Source organism: Prionailurus bengalensis, chromosome B2, assembly GCF_016509475.1.
Source record: "Prionailurus bengalensis isolate Pbe53 chromosome B2, Fcat_Pben_1.1_paternal_pri, whole genome shotgun sequence".
NCBI lineage: Eukaryota > Metazoa > Chordata > Mammalia > Carnivora > Felidae > Prionailurus > Prionailurus bengalensis.
The window spans coordinates 102549529-102568179 of record NC_057349.1 but is presented as its reverse complement, the minus strand read 5'-3'; the positions used below and the strand labels follow the sequence as shown (position 1 = coordinate 102568179).

At 42.2% G+C, this 18651-nt stretch overlaps 1 protein-coding gene across 1 annotated transcript; it reads right to left on the bottom strand.

The window, feature by feature from the left end:
- Positions 1-13258: 13258 nt before the first annotated feature.
- On the bottom strand, positions 13259-17748 carry MARCKS (myristoylated alanine rich protein kinase C substrate). The gene is made up of 2 exons (XM_043592151.1): positions 17197-17748; positions 13259-15395 (listed from the first exon to the last, which is right to left on the bottom strand). Exons 1-2 carry the CDS (start codon positions 17296-17298, stop codon positions 14490-14492), a joined length of 1008 nt encoding a protein of 335 aa, XP_043448086.1. The 5' UTR covers positions 17299-17748; the 3' UTR covers positions 13259-14489.
- Between the last annotated feature and the right edge of the window lie 903 nt (positions 17749-18651).

The window sequence follows — 18651 nt, the reverse complement described above, 5'->3', positions numbered from 1 at the left end:
ATATATGAAAGTCCCTGCTCTCCCACACCCTCAGTAATACTGTGTGTTATCAGACTTTTTGATTTTTGTTAACTCTAATAGGCAGAAAGATAGAATTTCAGTCTGTAGCTCCATTTTTATAAATGAAGATACTGTAATACAGTTTAGAGCCACTTGTAATTTCTCTTAAGTGACCAGTCCCTGTCCCTTGCTCAGATTCTATAGGGGTATTGGTTTTTCAAATAGTTTATAAAAACTCTTAAGGGAATTTAACCATGTATTTTTTATTTTAAATTTTATTATTATTATTATTATTATTATTATTTTAGAATATTTATTTATTTATTGGGGTGGGGGGCAGAGAGAAGAGAAAGAATCCCAAGCAGGCTTTGTGCTGTCAGTGCAGAACCCGAATCAGGGCTTGAACCCATGGACCATGAGCTCATGACCTGAGTTAAAATGGAAAGTCAAATGCTTAACCCACTGAGCCACCTAGACGCCCCATTAAATTTCTTTTTAAATGTTTATTTATTTATTTTGAGAGAGAGAGAGAGAGAGAGAGTGGGGGGGGGGAGGGGCAGAGAGAGAGGAAGAGAGAGAATCTCAAACAGGCCCCACACTGTCAGTGCAGGGCCCCACGTGGGGCTTGATCTCACGAACCATGAGACCCTGATGCGAGCCAAAATCAAGAGTCAGATGCTTAACAGACTGAGCCACCCAGGAGCCCCTAATATAAGCAGTGAAGGGGCCCTGGCTGGCCCAGTTAGTAGTACATGTGACTTCTGATCTTGGGGTCATGAGTTCAAGCCTTGTGTTAGATGTAGAGCTTACTTAAAAAAAATAAACAAAATAAATATAATATAGAGATTACTTTAAAAATAAATAAAATATGTATAATATAAGGAGTAAATATTTTTTCCAGTGTGTCATTTTTCTTTTGATTTCGATTAGGATTATGTGGTCAAATTTATATTACAGTGAGGTAGGGTCTTTGCCATTCTGATACTTAGACTTTTTTTCCACATTTTTATTTTAATTGTTTTTAGCATTTAAGTCTTCTCTAAGATATGGATCTTTTTTTTTTTTCTTTCCAGATGGCTTTCTGTTGTATTTCACGATCCATTTACAAACCTTTCTTGTAGTCCTGTACTCCTCAAGGACAGGAAACCTGTCTCTTTAATGGCTGAACCCTGAAAACCCAGAACAGTTCATACATAAAAGACTTTCAGGGCAACTGGGTGGCTCAGTTGGTTGAGCATCTGACTCTTGATTTCGGCTCAGGTCATAATCTCACAGTTTGTGGGTTCGAGCCTGCACTGGGCTCTGCGTTGTCAGCAGGGAGCCTGTTTGGCGATTCACTCTCTTCCTCTTTCTCTGACCCTTCTCCAGGCGCATGCAGTCTCTCTCTCTCAAAAATAAATAAACAGGGGCGCCTGAGTGGCGCAGTCGGTTAAGCGTCCGACTTCAGCCAGGTCACGATCTCGCGGTCCGGGAGTTCGAGCCCCGCGTCAGGCTCTGGGCTGATGGCTCGGAGCCTGGAGCCTGTTTCCGATTCTGTGTCTCCCTCTCTCTCTGCCCCTCCCCCGTTCATGCTCTGTCTCTCTCTGTCCCAAAAATAAACTTTGAAAAAAAAAATTTAAAAAAATAAATAAATAAACATTTTTTAAAAGACTCTCAATAAGTATTGATAGCCGTTTGAAAAACTCTGGTTCTGCACTGAATTCTACAGATAAAATCACTCTTTCTCTCCCTTTTTAAAATTCATTTTTGAGAGAGAGAGGGAGCAAGAGAGAGCGCGTGCAAGTGAGCCAGGGACAGAGAGAGAGGGAGAGAGAGTATGGAGCCCAAAGTGGGGCTCGAGCTTACATGATACAGGGCTCGAACTCACAAACCGTGAGATCATGACTTGAGCCAAAGTCGGATGCTTAACCGACTGAGCCACCCAGGCGTCCCTAAAAGTACTCTTTCTGACATCATCAGGGAAGATTTTGTATGAGAAAGATTTTGTAAGATTTTCTTGAGAAAGAGCAAAAAGGCTTCACTTTGAACGCCCATGTTGGAAGCACTGTGACTTAAGTTTGGGTGATATAGGAATACTTTTGAGTCTCTCTTTTCTCTGGCTTTATTTACTATCCACCAGGCGTGACTGCTATTTCTTCCAATGCTAATCAATTAATACGACAGATGTCAAACACTTGATCACCCTGCACACAGAGATAGAGGTCTGGAACGTTAGTGGGTACTTTAACCGTATCTAACCTCTACACAATAATTAATTTTAATTGCTTTTCACCCTGGTTACATGACCTCCTAACTTCCTGGTACTGGTTTAACTTTGTGAAGAAACTAAGAAAAGAAAACAAAAAACAAAAATAAAAAAAACCCACAAGAAAACCCTGATGTGAAACTCTTAAAAAACAGATGTGAAATATGTTTTAAATGTTCTATACACAAATATAAAACATACTGATAACAAAGGAAACATGTTGCTTTCATTGTTTGCTTTGGGTGCTGCATCTCTTCTCCCAAAGAATATCACTGCCTTAAACTCTATTCCTCAACAGACACCGCCTGCTTCTGTAAATCACCTTCAGATTTATCTAATGATCAAAAGTCTTTACCACCTGCTCACGCTCTAACTCTAGTATTCCAAGTGGCTAACATTTTTTTTTAAGTTTATTTATTTCTGAGAGAGAGACAGATTGTGAGCAGGGAAGGGGCAGAGAGAGAGGGAGACACAGAATCCGAAGCAGGCTCCAGGCTCTGAGCTGTCAGCGTAGAGCCCGAGGCAGGGATGGAAATCAGAAACCTCCAGATCATGACCTGAGCCGAAGTGGTCGCTTAACTGACTGAGCCACTCGGGCGCCCCCCAAGTAACTAACATTTATAATGGTTCTTGGTAATCTCCCCGATAGGGGGATACATGTAGGCAAGCACATGTGCACGCAAACATTCTGTCTCGCTTCTTTTCATTCCTGTGTGCTTCAGTCAAAAGAGGAAATGTGTTAGGAATAAAGGTATCATTAGAAACTTAAGAAACCACCAAAGTATTGCTTGAGAGAGCTGTGGTTGAGAGGGACCAAAAAAGGATGATAGGAGGTCATTCTTTCTTTCCAAGAATGGCCTCTTCCCTGTAAAGATAAGTATTGCAAATAATGATTAATACACACTTATTTAACCCCCTTCAAGTGAATCAGGAACCCCTCTTCCATGGGTACACTCTACTTATATACTGCCTTTCCCTTGTGTTTCTCAAAAGACTACAGGGAAAACATTCTCCTGAGAGGTTGAGCTTTAGTTGGTATATTTCACCAACTAAAAATATTTTTTGTGGGGCGCCTGGGTGGCGCAGTCGGTTAAGCGTCCGACTTCAGCCAGGTCACAATCTCGCCGTCCGTGAGTTCGAGCCCCGCGTGGGGCTCTGGGCTGATGGCTCGGAGCCTGGAGCCTGTTTCCGATTCTGTGTCTCCCTCTCTCTCTGCCCCTCCCCCGTTCATGCTCTGTCTCTCTCTGTCCCAAAAATAAATAAAAAAACGTTGAAAAAAAAAATAAAAAAAAAAATTTTTTTGTTCGGTTTTATGCTAGACGTACACATTTCACCTAGTGGTTGAACATGTAAGAAATATATATATCTTTATACTTAAATATATATGGCTAATGACTCTTCTTCAATATGCGATCTTCATAGTAGATTATATTTATTCAGAACATGTGAAACCATCTGTTTGAAATTATCTCTAGTAGGGGCGCCTGGGTGGCGCAGTCGGTTAAGCGTCCGACTTCAGCCAGGTCACGATCTCGTGGTCCGGGAGTTCCAGCCCCGCGTCAGGCTCTGGGCTGATGGCTCAGAGCCTGGAGCCTGTTTCCGATTCTGTGTCTCCCTCTCTCTCTGCCCCTACCCCGTTCATGCTCTGTCTCTCTCTGTCCCAAAAATAAATAAAAACGTTGAAAAAAAAATTAAAAAAAAAAAAAGAAATTATCTCTAGTAAAGCTTGTTAAAATATAACACATCTACTTGTAGGGCTATAATCCTCCCCACCCCTTACATCCCATCCCTGCCCCAGCCAGCTTTAAGGGGAAAAAAATGGGGGCACCTGGGTTGAGCAGCTGACTTTTGATTTCAGCTCAGGTCATGATCCCAGGGTGGTGGAATCAAGCCTCACGTCAGGCTCTGCGTGGAGAGATTCTATCTCTCCCTCTGTCCCCTTCTCCACGTATAGGCTATCTACTCTTAAAAAAAAAACAAAAAAAAAAGGATTTTTACAAAAGTAAATAAAGTACAAAATTTACAAAAGTAAATAAAGAAGATAACATAAATGGAATCTGATATGTACATCTCAAATGGTTTTACTGCATAAATTATGTCTCAGTGGTTTTTGAATATTGATAATAATTTGTATGGCTAAAATATACCATTAAAGGATACAATATCCTGTAATAAAAAACAAAAGTATTTACCATATGGCTTGATCATATGTATTTGTATCCAAATGCACCCATTTATAATATATCAGGGCATAACAGCTCCAGGTTATTTGAAGAACATTACTTGATAAAGAGCAATAAAGGCAGAGGAGTTGATGGAAATTCTTCCGCCTCCTTCCCCTACTACTGGCCTTGTAATCCACCAAAAAATAGTTTATTCAAGTTTTCCATTTGAAGTCTTCCTTTACTCAGGAATATAGCATATCCAATAGGTATTGTCGTGATTTCAAGATGGCCAAAATTTCTTTGACACTTCTCCCACCGAGAGGTGGTGTCCATGTACTTCTGTCCTAGAGTCTGAATGGGTTCTGTGGCTATGTTGACAAATAAAGTATAGCGGAAGTGAGCTGTGCCAGTTTCTGAGACAAGGCTATGAGAGATTGGCAGCCTCTATTTCCTGTCCCTTGGAACACTGTCTTGAAACTCCACCTCTGGGAGAAGCCAGCTGCCTTGCAGCATGTCTAAGTATCCTGAAACAGCCATGAGTGTAGAGGGTGCAGAGACCTGCTAGATCTCTCTCTGCTGTTCCAGCCATCCCAGCTCAGGAACCAAGACCAGTGTCAAGGAACCATCTGAGGCCTTCTAATCCTAGCAAACACCCATGAAGAAGAATGAAGATCCCAGACATATGGCCCCAATCTCGCTATCCCAGCAGTCTCCAGTTATTCAAGCAACACTAACTGGTGACCACAAACCTCATGTATCAGAGACAAGCTGTCCCTGCTGTGCCTGCTCTAATCCCTGACCCACAGAATCGTCATGGATATGATTGTTATCTTGATTCTGGTGATGGTTTCACAGATGTGTACACATCAAATTGTGCCCTTTAACTCTGTGAAGTTTACTGTATAGCAATTGCACATCAATAATGCTTTAACAAAAGAAAAAATAAATTGTTGTTGTTTTATACTACTGAGTTTTCAGATGGTTTATAATCTGACAGTAGATAAACTGAATATGTATCTTCCATATTTTGTGTTTTTCTGCTGTTTACTAAAACTTTATCAAATATAAACTTGACATATAAATTTAAAAGATATACCAAGTATTGTTTTGTAGAATATTTGAATTGATTTTCATCTAATGTCTGTAATCAAGGCCATACGATAGTTAACTGTGTTTGACATTTAAAAAAATCACATTATAGGGGCGCCTGGGTGGCGCAGTCGGTTAAGCGTCCGACTTCAGCCAGGTCACGATCTCGCGGTCCGTGAGTTCGAGCCCCGCGTTGGGCTCTGGGCTGATGGCTCAAAGCCTGGAGCCTGTTTCCGATTCTGTGTCTCCCTCTCTCTCTGCCCCTCCCCCGTTCATGCTCTGTCTCTCTCTGTCCCAAAAATAAATAAACATTGAAAAAAAAAATTGAAAAAAAAAATCACATTATAAATTATTAGTAGTAGTATTGGTGTTATTTTTCAACGTTTATTTATAAATAATATAATATAAATAGTTTCGGGCGCCTGGGTGGCGCAGTCGGTTAAGCATCCGACTTCAGCCAGGTCGCGATCTCGCGGTCCGTGAGTTCGAGCCCCGCGTCAGGCTCTGGGCTGATGGCTCGGAGCCTGGAGCCTATTTCCGATTCTGTGTCTCCCTCTCTCTCTGCCCCTCCCCCGTTCATGCTCTGTCTCTCTCTGTCCCAAAAATAAATAAAAAACGTTGGGAAAAAAAAAAAAAAGTTTGCATGTGGCAGAACCAGATCTTGACTCCAGCACCTAAGTGCCTAATCATCACTTCATTCTTGTACATTCATTAGTAAATAATATTATAATCACAAGTCTAACCAATAAGAAGGAGATGTATAGAAGAACAAAAAAGAAAGACAAGTCAGTAGCCTTTATTGTGCCTGGTTCTTCTTTACCATAGGTCAGAGACCCATGATGGTTATTATTATAACCAGATGCTATGTTTTAAAAAATTAATGAGTGCTGAAACGAAATTATAGATTTTCAACTAAAGAATCTTTAGCGAATTCAACTTCTGGTCAAAATACCCTCCTTTAACCAAATCTAAAACCTCATTCAACCATTGTTACCTATAATCTTAGGGAGCATTTGGTAGATATGGCACGTTCCAAAAACTTCAAGGAACAAATAAAGGAGGTGACAAAATTTAAAAATACAGAAATTTTGTTTAAAAAAATTTTTTAAAGATTTCTTTAAAAAAAAATTTTTTTTTTAATTTGAGAGAAATAAAGGGAGTGTGCATGAGCTGGGAAGAGGGACAGAGTGAGAGAAAGAGAGAGACAGAGAGAGAGAGAATCTTAAGCAGGCTCTATGCTCAGCACCAAATCCAATGCCGGGCTCAATCCCACGACCCTGGGATCATGACCTGAGCTGAAATCAAGGGTCTGATTGATGCTTGACCAACTGAGCCACGCAGGTGCCCCTAAAATTTTTATTATTAAAAATAGAGAGCACACATTCAGATTTATGCTTGATTTTATAATATATTGTAGAGGTATATTTGTATTAAATATATGTAACTATAAAATCATATTTATGTCTTTAGAAAAATATATATCACATTATGCATAAGTATGAATGTGTTTCTATTATTAATTTATTTTGTATATAAGTTTACATATCTAAAATATGTATATATTACTTGTAAATATACTTTTGATAACAAAATTGGAATTCAGAACAGTAAGAAAGTAGGGAGGAAGCATGTTTTATGAACAACTAGTTTTAATGAGTCTTCCTGATCTAAACAAACAAAAAACCCCTGCACTTTCTCAATAAATATGCTTATTCTGTGTTTCAAGTCTCCAGAAGTTATGGCAGAAATACTTCACAAGAAATAATCTTCATTTGATATTACTGTATTTTTTACTGATTGTATATTAAGTTCTTCTTTGTTCACTAAGCATTAATAAGCATGCAAAATCTTTGTGCTCTGTATAAGAATGCTAAAAAATGTAGATTTCCTCAAGGGATTTGAATAACTTTCATTCTTGTTTGGAGGAAACTTTGGTATTTGCATATTTTGGGTTTGTTTTAAATAAATTCATCATTGGAGTTCTGATAAATTTCACTTCTAGACCAGATAAAATTTTAAGTGTAGAAGCTATATACCAATAAATTTAAAAAATTTAAATTCTCATTTAAAAAATTTTTAAATTCTTAGCAATAACTTAGGCTTTTAAAATATCGGGAAGCATATGAAAAAAGGAAAGTAAGACATTCTTTGTCCTACTATAATCCAATTCATGAACTAGATAGCATTCTAAAGAAGAGAAAAATGACCCTTGCTGAGATAATTCACTTTTCTTCTTAATAATTAATATTTTATAAATTGACCTGACCAAGTCCGTAGGCCCCTTTTTCTTTACAATTCACCAAGCGTCTTCAAATCTATTAACATATTACTTATTTTAGATGACCTGTTGCCTCAGCCAATGCTTACCAGTTTTTCCAAAACATTAAAATAAGTAGCTCTAGTTGGTAGTTTGCTTAGAAAAGATTGTTACTGTATGGTCACTTAAATTCAACTTCTTCAAAACTTCTTTATGAGAGCCATTAATTAATCCTGCCACAGGAGTCTCTGGGCTATATAATAAGCATATTTTTTCTTTCAAAATTACCAATTTCACTGACCCATACCCCAGGAGAGCAGTTTTAGTATCTTGCTGGCGGAATTAGTAATGTACGTTCACAACGTGTTCTATTTGGTGCGCTGCGTTATCAAGTACCAACATGTAAGTCTCTGTGACTGGAGACTGCTGAGTCTCCTCAAACTCATACATTTCCAGACATTTTTGTTACTACATGGAATAAGGTGTTATATTGGTAGATTTTGATGACATTTAAATATGATTATACAGCAGTAATTAGAGGGTAAGAAAAAAATTGCGATGCCTCCCATTTCTTTGAAATTGTATAAACAGACGGCTTCTCAGCATGAAACCCCAACTAAAATTAGGGATGTGCCAACACTTAAATACGTAAACCCATTTCATGTGAATAAAATAAATATTGAGTTTCATTTACCTTTTAGCACATACTTGAGTAGCATCTTAATAAAATTTAAACTGATTGCATTTATTGAATTCTATAACTTCAAAGCATAATCAGCCATGAGCCAGTTTGGGCATCATTTATATTACTTACATTAGTAAGTTTAAATCTATAAATGTATAATGATACTAAACAAACAAATACCATCATTGGTCACCCTTGAAGGGTGTTAGGGAACCAACTCATTACTCTGAAAATCAGTAAATAAAGTGAGAGAATTAAACATTTATTCTGCATTTCCATTAACAAAGGACAACCGATGGGCAACCAAATGGTTGATGAGGGATAGTTTCTCTTTATAGAAATAACTGAACAAATAAATGAAAAAGGACAGACAATCGGAATAACACCATTTGGCAACTCTGTATTAATGGATTTAAGCAAAATATCAGTGGCTTTAGACATCACAAAAAGAGAAATGACCAAACACTGTGTGCCTCCTGATAGAAATACATCACCTGTGTGATACAGCCCTTTGAATCTGATCAAGCCTCTCCAGGTCTGTTGGGAATTTACAGAAAAGACAAGAAATACAGGAAAGACAAAATAATGTAGTAAATGACAGCATGAGGGCAATCAGCAAAATACTTGGATACTGGAGAACAAATAATTCAGTTTCTTGCACAAGTAATTGCAAGGGAAAATAGAGATGGTTAATTCAGACATAACATTAGTTACGTATTCAGACAAAACATAACATAGTGTTTTTAGACAATATTTTTTACTATTTGTGTTCCAGAGATCTTTCCTATCAACTCATTGATAATTAAGATAGCAATATAATTTATCTTTCTAATTTTTAAATTATCATTTCTCTTTTAAGGTAACAAAAACAAGAATAAAATTCTCAAGCTAGAAAGCAGTTTCTTTTCCATTGAGGGAAGAGAAAAAGCAAGCCTGTAAAATTCTTTACATCCCTGGGAAGGGGCAATCTTTCCAATCTTACCTAGAAGTTCTGTATGAGTTTCTTATGGCTGCCATAACAAAGTACCACAGACTGGGAGGCTTAAACAACAGGTATTTATTTTCTCTCGATTCTGGAGGCTGCAAGTCCAAAATCAAAGTGCTGACAAGTTTGGTATCTTCTGAGGCCTCTCTCCTTGGCTTGTAGATGACCACTTTTTCATTGTGTCTTCACATGATTCTTTTCTCTCCATGCACATGCGCCCCTGGTGTCTCTCAATGTGGACAATCTATTTCTTCTTATAATAACACGAGTCATGTTGGCTTAGGGCCCGCCATAACACCTTTATTTGAACTTAATCACCTCTTTACAGACACTGTGTCCAAATACAGTCACATTCTAAAGTACTGGGGGTTAGTGCTTCAATATGAATGGGATGGGAGGAGGGCCAAAAGTTCAGTCTATAACAAGACGATTCAGAATCTCAACATATTTATTGATAACACTAATGCCGTATTAACGGCTTAAAGTGGTTTGTACTTTAGAAATAAAAGTTCAGCGTTAGCTCCAAAGCTAAACGAAGCTCATGAAATTAATCACATAAATTACACTTCGCAAAGTCTGTACTCAACATTCCTACTTAGTCCTCGACTCTCAGATCCTGGTTCTTCAGACCTGTCCTCTCCAATGTGGTAGCCACATGTGACTAGAGTGCACCTGAAATGTGGTTGCTCCTAACTGAGGTATGTTGTTAGTATATAAATACACTGGGATTCCAAATACTTAGGAAGAAAAAAAAAGTAATATGTCTCAATACTTTTCATGTTGATTACATGTTGAAGATTTTTTGGATTATTAATTTAATGTTTTTTTTAATGTGATTATTTAAAAAGTTTAAGATTACATGTGGCTCTCGTATTTCTGTTGGATGGTGCTTTCCAAAATATGGATGTATCAAAGCCAAAGTCTTGCTTTGAAGTCTTTCTTACACTTCCGATTTATCAAGAATCCCTTCCCTTTTCTCCACCCCTCCCCCCACCCCACTACACAAGTATTGAATTGTAGCACTATTTCCAGCCAGTCCTTAACTCACATTTCAAACCTAAGGAACAGTGTCCCACTTGCTAGGAAGACAGCTTGTAATGCTAACTTAACGAATTCAGTTGAAATGTGTTGTATTGAAATCCTAAGCAAAAAGTCACCTTTCCCAGACAGAAGTTGTAACAGTAATTGACAAAGATACTCTCATTTTTCATTTACTAGTAGTACTTAAAAAGTCTTGTGCTCTCATTTTATCAAAACACTAAAAGCGGGGTTATCAGGATTTCTAGAAATCTTGTAGTAATTATTTTATATATTCGCAGCTGCTAAATCTTATGGGGTATTTTGTTTTGTTTCAAAGTTGCTGCTGAGGGGTGCCTGGCTGGCTCAGTTGGTTGAGCATGACTCTAGATCTCGGGGTTGTACGTTGCTGATGAGCAGTTGACAGGAACTGTAGACAGAAGTATTTCAGGGATCAGTAATTTATTACTTTTTCAGGTACATAAAATATAGGTAACATTCACATCTTTTGTAAGTATTTATTTCCCATTTTAAAAATAGCACTTGTTGGGTGTAATTTAAAGGAGTGCTGGAACTTGAATCCCCAGCAGGGACTGGAACATTTACAGACTGAAAGCATTTTAAAATTCAAGTTTGCCACACCCTGCTTGAAGCACTTTCACATAGCTGGGAAGTGGGAAGCGGAAAAAAAATGCTTGATATTGCACAGTGAATGATTAAAGGAAAACTAAAGCTCATAGCTCTGTTACTTAACCAATTTTTTTAATTTTCAAAGCTAACTTGAATTACATTAGACTATACCCCCCCTTCCAAAATATATGAATGTAAAAAGCACCCTTTCCCTAAATTTTTAATTGCAAAATATTGTTTAGATACATGAGGGGAAAATGTAGACACACTACATTGTTTCTCAAACGTATATCAAGACCTATCATTAAAGTTTTCAGTCGACTTGTTAACAGACGAGCTAACTCACCTTCAGTGGATCTAATTTTGTATCCTAAGTCCGTCAAGCATACCTTCCAAATCCCTTAAACTGAGTAATAGTTATACTTACCGTCAACACTTAAGATTTATTTTTCTCTAAAACTTCCATTTTAAAATTAAGTTTGTAAAAAATCCTATTTTAGCAAGCTTGATTATATCAACTGGTAAAACTTTATTTTACAATAGGAATTGAATCAAATGATTATTATAATCCAGAGGAAGTATTTCATAACCATAGCAAATGCTGTTATACATACTGCCAATACAGATTTAATAGACAATACTGAACTGTACAAGAGTTATTTATTTTTCCTTAATCTCAAAGCTATTGTTAGTAATACAAAAAGCCATATTAACATTTTTCCATTAGAAAACAATGTGATGTACAAAACTTTGGATGAAAAGATATATGTCAAATTTCATTTAATCACTTGGTGGAAAATCCACCACTCCATCAATACCACCCAAAGTGTTTTAGGCAAAGATTAAAATCAAAATAATGCACCTTAATTCAAGCTGTTAAAAAAACAAGCCTAGCAATATAGTTGGCTACATAGTATTTTTGACTACTGGCGAGTTAATTTTTCACCTCCCCCCCTTTTTTGAGTCCTACCACATACCAGGCCCTGTACTTGGCAGAGTAGGTATTTGAGAAAAAGTTGCTAAGGTTGGAAAGACCCCATATAGCAGTCCTTTGGTTACCAGATTTGACTTTTACCTTTCAAACATCCTTCAAGATCGAGAAACCCCAACTAAAAGTACATACTTTTCCGAGTGCTATTTTATTAGTGGGGAGGGTATTAGGTAAGAGAGGTCATGAACTATTATTTATGATCCATTATTCCAGTTAATAGCACATGTCAAGAGCTAATTTATTTTTCTAATGGGTTTAAGATTCCTTGTTCGGCTGTTACAAATGTGGTTCACCGACTCACTGTGAACCCTACAAGGCACACTGCTCAAAAACAGCGAAGCAGGTGTGCGTAAACTATTTTCCTTCGCATTTAATGAAGTAATGGTATTTGATACATCTTTATCTTCAAATTCAATTCAGTTTAGGGTCCAGCAAAGAAAAAAAAAATCCAGTTATGGGGTGGTAAGAGCAAAGGTGAAACTAGTAAGGATTATTAGTACATAAGGAAGTATTATTCTCTACCTTTTCTCCTTTGAGTAACAAGATACTAACACACTACTTTCATTAAAAAAAAAGAAAGTTTGCAACTATTGAATTGAGGCAAGTACTAAAAGGCCCATAAACTGACAATGTTGCCCATTCATCACCATCACTTCTTTACATAAGCCTGTTTTCCTAAGGTATAACACATAATCTAAGCAATATTTGGAAATTAGCCAAGCACTAAGCAATTACAACGGCAGGTAAAACACCATCAATTTCTGAAACACATTTGGCCACTTTTGTGGCCCATCTGCAGTTTGGATTAAATAGACTCTCACTCAGTATAAATTTAAGTTTCTGGACCTGCATGACAAAAAATGTATTTTAGGAAACTTCCATATGACATTTAAAGAGTCTTCGGGTCACATCACTTTCGTATTAAATGATTACTTTCTGACATGCTATATAACTACAATAAAAATAATTGTTGAGTTTTTTAAATGAAAATTCAATGCAGGTAAATGGTTACAGACATGGAATGTTCTAAGAGCTTCCTGTATGTAATCTGACACCTCTGATTATGAATTTGTTTGAAAACTTCAGATTAAAAACCACAATAAAATTTACTCTTGATGGCATGCAAGATGTTCCTCAAAATTAACCTTAAGACCTAGAAGTCTTGGTAGAACATAAATAAACACAACAAATTTGTACATTTTATTCACATTTATTTTCGCTTTTAGTGTGCTCACAGAAAATTAGAACACCTTAAGCAGGAGTTTAATAGCAATTTTTGTAAGCAAAGTTACATTCCATCTCTAAGTCAAATTGGTCAAAGCTTCTCCAGTATTTACAAAACATGATAGACAAGATGCTACACAAAACCATTGCATCTGAAGATTTTTTTCCTTTATTCTCAAAGACGACTGGAAAAGAAAGCATTGTCTGCTGTAATCAAAAACATACCACAGTATAAACAGTAACCATTCCACTTATCACAGCTTGGTTGAGTTTAAAATTTGTGTTTAAAAGGTCCAAGATGACTGCAGTTTTACAAAAATGGGCAGGGTGGAAAGTTGCAAACTTCATGTGCTTCTGGATATCAAGATTTGTTTTTATACAATAGTCACAGTTAAAAACACCCTGCTGGTAATACATAATTACACTTTATTAAGGTCATAAACCAGCAATAAACAATAAAGCCTATACAACTTGTAGTTCTACTTAATCACTGACTGGTACAGCTAACATGAGATAAGTGAAAAGTTCCTATGGTTTAAATGAACTCCTAAGACTATGATCTTTTTTAAAATCTGGGTATTGGTGTTTTTTTTTTTTTCTTCTCTTTCCTTCTTAGTCAAGACTTGTAGTGTTGTAAACCTGCCTCACAAAATACATCGTAATAACTTTTCTTTAAAAAAAAAAGAAAAAGACTAAGCCTTTACACCATCATTTATTTCTAGCGGTACGTTACTCTTGGCAATGTCACGCACCACTTAAACTTCCCCATCGTGGCCCCTATCACTTCATCTGATATCCCTTTTGACCCACCCATCTCCTTCATATATGGGCATGTCCATAGATTGACAAAGAAAGTTTACATTTTTGAATAAAGATGCAAAGTATGCAAAAAACATTAATACTGATGCAAAAAATAAAAACAAAAGAGAAACAAGGCAGAGGAAGGTGTTTAAGCTCTCCTCGACCTGTTGGAATGGTGGTAACAGAATGATCTGAGATGGGATCTGTGGGGGGAGGAGGGGGTGGGGGAACAAAATTTGTTGCTTAAAAAGAAAAGGAAAATAAAAAAAAGACATCTTTAAAATCAATCCCTGGTTGTAGACAAGTTCTCCAAAACCAGTACCTGGCACCACTCCAACAAACAAACGGGGGGGGGGGAGGGGGAGAAAAGTTCTTCGATTATCTCAAAACTCGGGCCCTTTTACTCTGCCGCCTCCGCTGGGGGGGCTTCTGGACTGCACTCGGGCTGGGCCTCCTGTGACGGGGCTGCGCAGGCTGACGAGGCTGTCGCGGCCGCCGCCTCCTCCGCGGGCGCCGCCTCCTGCTCCGGGGGCGCACCGGGCCCGGCGGCTGAGGGCGCCTCGCAGGCAGCGGCGCTGGCCCCGGCCTCCTCGGCCTTCTCCTCGGCCTTGCTGGGCTCCTCGGGGGGCTTGGCCTCCTCGCTGGCGGCTGGCTTCTCGGGCGCGACGGCGGCCTCTTCGGGCTTGGCCTCCTGCGGGTCGCCGCCCGCCGCCCCCTCCTCACCCGCCGCGGCCTCCTCGCCCGGCGCCGCGGCCGCCTGCTCCCCGGAGGCCGCGCCCGCCTCTGCGGCGGCCGCAGCGGCGCTCCCGGAGGCCTCGTCCTTGCCGCCTTCGGCGGAGGCGCCGGCTGCGCCCTCGGCCTCCCCGCCCTCTCCCGCTTCCTTCTTGTTCTTCTTGAAGGAGAAGCCGCTCAGCTTGAAAGACTTCTTGAAGGAAAAGCGCTTCTTTTTTTTTTTCGGGGTCTCGTTGCTGGGCGAGGGCGTGGCCCCGTCCTCCGCCTTAGGCGAAGACGTCGAGGAGGCGGCCGACGCGGCCTCCCCCTCCGCGGCCGAGGGCGAGCCGGGCTCGGCGGCCTCGCCCTCGGCGGGAGCCTCCTTCTCCGCGGGGCTGGCCCCGGCCTCGGGGGCGGTGGCGGCGGCCGGCTCCTCCTTCTCGGCCGCGGCGGGCGACGCCGCCCCGCTCCCGGAGCCCGCGGGCTCCTCCTTGTCGGCGGCCGGGGCGCTGCCGTTGGCCTGCAGCTCCTCCTTGGCGCCCGGCTCGGCGGCCGCGGGAGAAGCGTCGCCGTTTACCTTCACGTGGCCATTTTCCTGCGGGGCAGAGAAGGCGGGATTGTCACTGAAGCGGCCCGGGCGCCGCCATCGCCGCCCCCACCCTGGGGCCGGGAGGGACAGGCTTCCCCCCTGGGCCCCTCTCGCTTTGGAGACCCCCCCACCCCCTCATGGGGAGGCAGGGTTGCCTGCCTAGACGAGCGCTCTCCGAAGAAGCGGGGCAGTGCCTTTGGGGGCGCCCTAAAGACACAGCAGGAGCCTCGACCCGTCAACAAATGCCCTGCGGATTGAAGAGGGCCGAACCCCAGACGTAGAATGCAAAGGGTAACCCATTCCAGCCTTCGCCTCACGGGCTATGCAAAAAAAGCCACGTAACACACGATACACCAAGCGCCCTTTGGGAGAAGGCACAGAGCCAGAGTCGGTACACAGTCCCCCTTTCCCCTAAACCCTAAAGGGCTCTTCAAAACACCGAGAACTCCCAGGGGCATCAGCGCTCCAGCCAGAAGCGCCTGAGCTGCGCGCGCAAAGGTCCTACGCCCCCTAGGGCTTGGGGTCGCCAGGGGGCGCTGCGCCTCCACCGCGCAGAGCTGGGCGCGGGCGGGCGCGGAGGGGCGGGGCCGCGGGGCCACCCCGCCCTGCCCAGCCCGGCCCTGCCCGCCGGCCGAGGCGCCCCCGAGCCCGGATCGCGCAGCCGAGAGTCCACAAACAAAGCTCAGGTGGCTTCCCGGCATCCTGGTCCGAATAAAACCAACAAGGCAGGGGGAAACCCATTATTTCTAAGATCTTGCCTCCGCTTCCACGCCCACCTTCGCCTACGATTCTGTGTAGCCGGGGCGCGCCACGGCGGCTCATCTTACATTTTTAACGGGTTCAGAGCCTCTTGGCAGAGCTCGCCTTCCCCATTAGGTTAGAGCAGGCGAAGCTACACGGCCTCTACTCTAGGAAAAGAGGCGTGGTGGGTGCCCAGTGTTTTCAAAGCAGCCACCCATGGCCGACCTCTCGCGCCCACCCAACCGTGGCCATCTGCCTGGGTCCGGGCAGCTCCGGGGTGGCCCCCCGCAGTGGTCTAGGCGCCAAGCACACGCACAATCCCATCCGAAACACCCGAACTGTCTCTTCTTGACCATCTGGAGAGGGTCTTCAAGGACTCACCGAGTCTTCCCACCCCAGGGATACCATTTAAAAGTCAGATGGGTGTGTAATTCCACAGACAGCTAACGAATAAAGGCTTAGAACAGTGGGAAAGCCCCACCAAAAGACACTGTAACCCTTCTGCCCAGCTCCAGCCAGCAACCTTTCCAAGAACCCAGGGCTTGCCGCCTCAGCATACAATAAGACAGCTTTTCCCTCCTAGCCTTTCTCCACCACCTTCCCCATTCCCCCCACCCCCTCCCCCTCCAAAAATCACACCAGTTCAGAAATCTTGAAAGCGACCCAATCTCGACAGCAAACACGGAGAGCCACCCAAACACCTTTGTGCCCACCAAACACATTTGCAACCTGACTGGGGGAGGGGGGTTAGCACCTAGCTAGTCACGTTCTGCCAAGCTCCAAACACGCCATTTTAGACGATTTACCACTTCTTTCCTCGCGTCTACACAAGAATTTGCCAGGATTCTCCGGGAACACTCCTTTGGGGGTGGAGGAGAGGACCCCCCCCCCCTCCTATGAGAAATTGACAATTTAGGCTATCGCTTTCCATTCAACTTTCAGACTGGAATCTGGCCACGCTCCTCTCTCCGCCGAATGCGCCTCGGGCGCGACCAGGAGGGAAAAAGAAGCGTCGGGACTAGAGAAAGACACCAAAGAAATGACCAGAAACACAGGTAGAATTTACCTGCCCGTTCGCTTTGGAAGGCGACGAGGCCACAGCCGCCTCCCCGGGCCTCTCCGCGGTGGCTTCTCCCTTCGCAGCGGTCTTGGAGAACTGGGCACCCATGCTGGCTTCTTCAACAAAGAAACTCAACAGATCCAAGGGGGGAACAAAGAGCCTCCGGTTGGTGTAACGACGGGGCGAGCGGCAGTAGCAGCGGCGGCGGCAGCAGCGGCGGCGGCAGCAGCACACACACCGGAGGGAGGGGGGAGTGGGGGTGGTGAAGAGGACAGAACAGAACCGATTAAATACACTCCGGATAAAAAAATTTAAGTCGAAGAGATAAAAAAGCAGCAGCGCAGGAGGGAGGGAAAAAGGGAGGAAAAGTCGAGCACAAAAAAAGGAGCCCAAGTGTAGTTTTTTAAAAAAAAGAAGTAATAAAAAAATCCCAGATTTGTAGCCGCAATGTAGACAAGAGGAAAATGGAGAAATCTCCCTGGTTGCTAATAAGATGCGGGGTCCAACGCCCAAGTGCACAGATGAATGGGCTCGCGGGCGCTGACGCGGCCCCCGCGCGCGCCGGCCAATCCGCGCACCGCACACAAAGCAGGGGGCGGAGCCTGCGCGCCCGGCGAACAATGGAGCCGCGCTTTGCAAATGGTTTGAAAATCAGCCTCAGACCGAGAATTAATGTCCTCCAAATAAATAAATCAATTAAAAAATACATGCCTCTCGCCTCCCTCTGCTTGAAAATAATAATGCATCACTTGATTGGCTTGCTTTGTTTGGAATTAATTAACGCGGGAGGGGGGGTACTTGTGGCTGGGGGCGGAGAAAGCGTTAACTTGACTCGCTTTGACTCTTGTCGGTCTGTATCCGTGTCTGTCTCTCTCCACTCGCTCCCCTCCCCCATCTTCCCTGTGTGTTTATGTGTATGTGTGTGTGTGTATGCGAGTGTTAAAGACAATGGTTAGGATTTGTGTGCAGCATGTTTTCTTTCTCCGTGTTCCATATTGGTTTCACAGATATTGCACAGGGTTTGTTTCTTTAACGGTTGCAAATGTTATATCGCCCCCGAATTGAAAGGTATTTAAACCACGAAGATCGAATTTCATCAAACGACATCTCGAGTTAGAATTAGGTCTGTAGGCCAGATGTGGAAAATGCAAAAGCGGCAAGGAGCCTAAGCCACACTCCCTTCCCTGTCCCGCAATGGCATGAAATAAAATATTTCGATATTGGCCTGCGACGCTCATCGAATCCCCCCACTCCCGACTATTGCCAAATAGTGATTTTTTCCCCCACAATATAAAGTGAGGGCCATTTACAAAAGATCATAACGGTTCGCATTTTATCACTGTATGAAATGACAATTTTTCTCTATGGTGAAACGAGACACAGCCTCGAGTGTATGAATCCAAATACGCGGTTGGGAAGCAATTCACGTAGATATGAATCATTTTCAGCCGATTGCCAGGA